This window comes from Quercus robur, chromosome 4, assembly GCF_932294415.1.
Source record: "Quercus robur chromosome 4, dhQueRobu3.1, whole genome shotgun sequence".
NCBI classification, from domain to species: Eukaryota; Viridiplantae; Streptophyta; class Magnoliopsida; order Fagales; family Fagaceae; genus Quercus; species Quercus robur.
The window spans coordinates 4,538,469-4,543,401 of NC_065537.1; the positions used below are offsets into that span (position 1 = coordinate 4,538,469).

At 30.0% G+C, this 4,933-nt stretch overlaps 1 protein-coding gene across 1 annotated transcript; it reads right to left on the reverse strand.

Annotated features, from left to right (window-relative positions):
- Positions 1-808: 808 nt before the first annotated feature.
- On the reverse strand, positions 809-3,507 carry LOC126720397 (uncharacterized). Its single transcript, XM_050422830.1, has 3 exons — positions 3,357-3,507; positions 2,045-2,329; positions 809-1,358 (listed from the first exon to the last, which is right to left on the reverse strand). The coding sequence occupies exons 2-3, from the start codon at positions 2,294-2,296 to the stop codon at positions 1,086-1,088; spliced, it is 525 nt and encodes a 174-aa protein (XP_050278787.1). The 5' UTR covers positions 2,297-2,329; positions 3,357-3,507; the 3' UTR covers positions 809-1,085.
- Positions 3,508-4,933: the final 1,426 nt, after the last annotated feature.

The following is a 4,933-nucleotide window of genomic DNA, read 5'->3' on the forward strand; positions in this document are numbered from 1 at the left end:
TGTGTTTTCACATATTTTCGAGCTTCCAGTTTGGATTTGTACTTTTTCCCCTATTCCAAGTGAGCACACCTTTAAAAATTAATATTTATCATAATAAAAATTCAACTTTTTCTATTTTATTATTTAGTTAATATGGGATCAACTATTATATTTTTTGTCATCTAAATTTGTAGACTTTTCATGACATTTGACTTTGAGTAAGCTTTTAATTTTCTATTGGACTAATTATCGCCCATTTACAATGTACTTTTGATGATGGTTAACCTTAGATGTAATCATGCATGTAAATCTTATTTTGAATTAGACTTTTTGTGTATTAATAATTATATTTTAACCATATAATATATGGTCTCCTTACCTTTTCAAATTAAATTGTGCAGGTTAGGTTGCTCCAAAAAAAAAAAAAAAAACATTGTGCAGGTTAGAAGTTAGTACGTGGTTGATTATTGTGTAATTTGCATATAGTGTATTGAGTAATTCACAAATGAGTCTTATTTGGATTAAATGTGTTTTAGTAATAGCTTGTAATGATTTTGAAAAGTTTCTTCTTTAAATTTGTTATCTATTGATTTTTCTAGATCATTGATAGATTTACATGATGCAAAAATCGACCCTTTAACATCTTGTGTAAGTTTTCAAATTATCTTTAAAAAAAATACTTAATATAATAATTTATATACTAAAATAATAAAGGAAAACTGATACCCTTATGTCCCTTTCTTCTTGTAAAAATAAAATAAAAAATAAAAAATCTCTACCCTAATTGAATAATTGCAAAGAACACCCATGTAAAGTTTAACACTATATATAAGAAATAGCAACCATTCAATAATTAAAAGGCTTTAAATTGTACATAACACAACCATAAAACAACCTGCAAAACCTTGAAGAGTACACAACCCTTATCACTGATCCTGAAAATAGGAAAAACCTGCTATATATATACATCACAATACTACTATTCCCAACAAATATTGAGACTTTATTCTAGCTGATAGAAATGTTTGAAAAGCATCTTATTATTACTTGCAGGTGCAGAAGTAGATACCATTATTATTAGCCTCTAATAATCTCCAAGCAAGATGCTAATTATGACAATTATGTGGACGCAGTACTCCATGACAACGGCAAGCAAAATTATTAGAACGATCAGTTGTGCATGTTCCCCCAGAGTTCTCACATGATCGACATAAATCACTGGATGGGCTAGATGGCCATTTCAACTTCAACCCATTTTTCATTGTTGAAACTTCAGCTGCTGCTTCTGTAATTATTGGGATGTTCGCAACGAATTTGCCATCAAACTCTGAGATCTCTCCCACTTCCACTTCCTTCATGAATGCGAGTTTATCACCATTCTGAACACATTTTATAAAACCATTATTTTTTTTTTTAATCAATAGAATTAAACAATATTATTATTTATAGAAAGAAGCGCAACATTTTATTATTTATTTTTTTTTTTGTAAAAATTAAAAACAAAGAATGTTAATATTAAAGCGTGCATAAGTTTGGTTGGATTAGATTTAGGATATTTTTCAACCCAATTCGATGCCTTAGAGTTGAAAAATCCCTAATAAACTCGACCCCTATTAATCCTAGAAAACAACTCATAAATACCAAGTTGAGGTAATCTTGTTAAAAGTGTAATAAAAAAAAATACTCAACAAAAGAAATGAGTTTTTATTCAACTAACTAAACTTATTTTTAGATAAATGATGAAATTTACACAAATAGATATAATATATATTCTAACTCTATCAAAATTAAATTAAAAATATTAAAATAAATCAAAATAACAAATTGACACTAAATCTCTAAATTCAAATATAAATAAGTAGATTTCAAATAAATAATTTTACAACTATTAATAGTGTGGGTTAGAATAAATTACTTATTAAAAATTTTACTAATCTTTATCCAAAAAAATTCAAGGTTTTCCATTTTATAAATCTAGTCCAACCAGTCAATTCATGAAAAAGACAATTTTACTTAATGATAGTCAAGAATGACAGTATAATTAGTGTAGTTAATTGATTCTTACCCAGTGATTAAAAAGATGGAGGGTTTGGTTTCCGTACAGGACAAAAAAGTCAGACTCTCCAGTCCAATGCTCAAGCTGTTGATTTTGCTGCCTAAATGGGTGGTCGACAATGAAAACGTTGCCGCGGTCAAAAGTAGGAGAATAAGTGACGTTGCTTGGTATTACAGAAGTGGCATCACCAAAGGTGAAGGGGAGGCTCATAGTCATAATTAATAAAACAAAAGAAAGGAGGAGAGTCATATACTTCGACATGTCTCTGGGTACTATTGAATGTGACCGATTCAACTGTAAGAGAGAAGAAATCAAATAAGCTTTAACTCTTATATATCCACGCATGTCATGTGTCAAAACCAAGCATATATTATGTATACATACGCATGTAGTAACTGTACTGATACTCATATACTTGATTAATTCCAGAAATAGCACAAACACGACTTTGCACTGCAAATTTTTTTTCATTAAATTCACACGCCATTACCAAAACTGCATGCAATAATTGGTAACGCGGAGTAAGTATAAACCCAAACACACACACCCCACCTATATGTAATATATATTCAACAAATATTCAACAGTAGTGGTGGTAGGTACCGAATCTTAGTACTGCAAACATATTTTAGAGCTAAAAAATCATCAAATATTATTTATAATTATACCAAAATTTTTTATTAGGATTTAGGACACAACCCAATTATCAGTTCATCACTTAAAAGGTTTTTGGGCATATGCGTCTGTGAATTAAAGTTTTGAAGCCATGGCCCCCTGCTACTCTGGTGGCTCCGCCACTGAGGCTTTGCACGATCCGCCGGGACTAAATCGGGAAGAATACCAATTAAGTCACCCTCAACCAGATTTAGGCCAACCCAACTCCGACATGTCCCGGCGGATTCCAACTGTTCTAATCACTCGCTCGTCGTGTGCAGTGTAAGGGGTCGTGTATGGCCAAACTGCCAATCATTTAAAGCTATTGCTCTATTAATCAAATTCCACACTCAGAAGTCAGAACTATGCATCCTAAATTCCATTCATGCACTCAAAAAATAAGCAACAGAGTTGCACCACGCTGTGGCCTAAGTACTCTGATCAACAGTTTAACAGCATCAAAAATCACAATCAAAACAAAAAACACAAAGCAATACATATAGATTGGAAACTGAAAATCTCAGAGGTATATAAGAATAAGAGGTAATATGATCTGAGAATCGACAAAAATTAGAAACAGAAACAAAAATGGCCCATCTCTGATTAACACACAAACTTTATTTTCTAACGAGAAATAAAGAAAGAAAACAAAGAAGAGATGGCTCACAGTTTCTCGAATCGCTTATAGATGAATGAATGTGTTCACGATCACATGAATTTGAATCGCTGATAGATGAATGAATTTAAAGACGATTGCGTGTGATGGTCTTTCTCTGACAATCTGTATGGGACTGTCAACAATAATAATATATTGAGTTTTTTTCTGTAAAGGCCGGGCAGAAAAATTGAAAATCACATCCTCATCCATTTCACCTAACAATAATACTAGAGAATCAGTCATATCTTTGTTGAGATGAAATTTAATCATGAGTCATGACTAGTGTACAATTAAAAACAACACAATTACACATATATGGATTGAATTATACATTGTTTAAGTCATAGATATATACATTAGTCTTTTACTCTTCTTTTCTTCTTTATTTATTTTATTTTATTTTATTTTTTTAGATATACACATGAGTTTATTATATAGATTGGGTTTTATATTGTTTTTTATATTAGACTACAATTACAATCCAACTAGATGGTGTCCCGCATGTTGTGCGGATTACTTTACAATTTCATTTGAAATCATTTTTATGCATATTAAGACCTATATATATATACTTATTTTATTGTATAATATTTATGTTTGCCTACAATATTGTTGAATACTTTGAAACTTAATTTTCTTAATTCATATTTTATTGAAAAAAATTGTATAACACTATAAGACTATAACTTATTATAATATTTACCATTAAAAGTTGATTTTATTTGTTAAACTGTTTAAATGATTTTGAAATCTATAAAAAAGAATTTAAAGCATAAAATTCTTTTATATTCTAAAATTTCATAAATTTAAGCAACTCCCGAACATTTCCTCAACCACTCTATTCTCACAACTAAATATGGAGACCTCAATCACAAATACCCAATTCACTATCTCAATAAAATTAAGAAAATCATTTGTAAGTATCAACATAAAGAGAACATAATTAAACATAGAGAAATTGGCTAAAAACACATCCATTTACCAAAATTTAATTGTTTTTAGTTAGGCTTCTGTATCCTTTAAGAAGAAAAAGAGGAAAATACTCTGAATTTATCATCAACTTTTGTTTTTATCACTATGGCTCATACCACACAAAATAGTAGTAAAAAAACCTACAAAGAAACCTACAAATTATGAGTTGTAACACAAAATAATAATAAAAAAAATTAACAAACTTCATACATTTATGACTTCTCCAAACCAAAATCTCAAACACCCAAAAACTCAAAGCACATCACAATTTTTACAAAATCCACAGTGTCCAACTTCAATATCAAAACCGTAAGCTACCATCACTGAATAAAAAATGCAAGCCCCCTTTCTTGGTCATAGCCTACTCATACAGGTTAGAATCAAATAGTACCACAATGTTGGAATTATATAGGTGTAATTGAAAAGCTAAAGGTATATGACATCGTTTTTTGTCTAAATGTATTTGAGATGGGATGGCATGAAGGGTTGTGGACATGTTTATATAAAGGAGTAGAAGTGAAAGGGGTGAATGAAAATGCAAAGAGTTTTTTGTAGGTGAGAGAGAGGAAAATTCTTGAAATATTGAACCAAATGAAATAAATAGTAATCTTAAA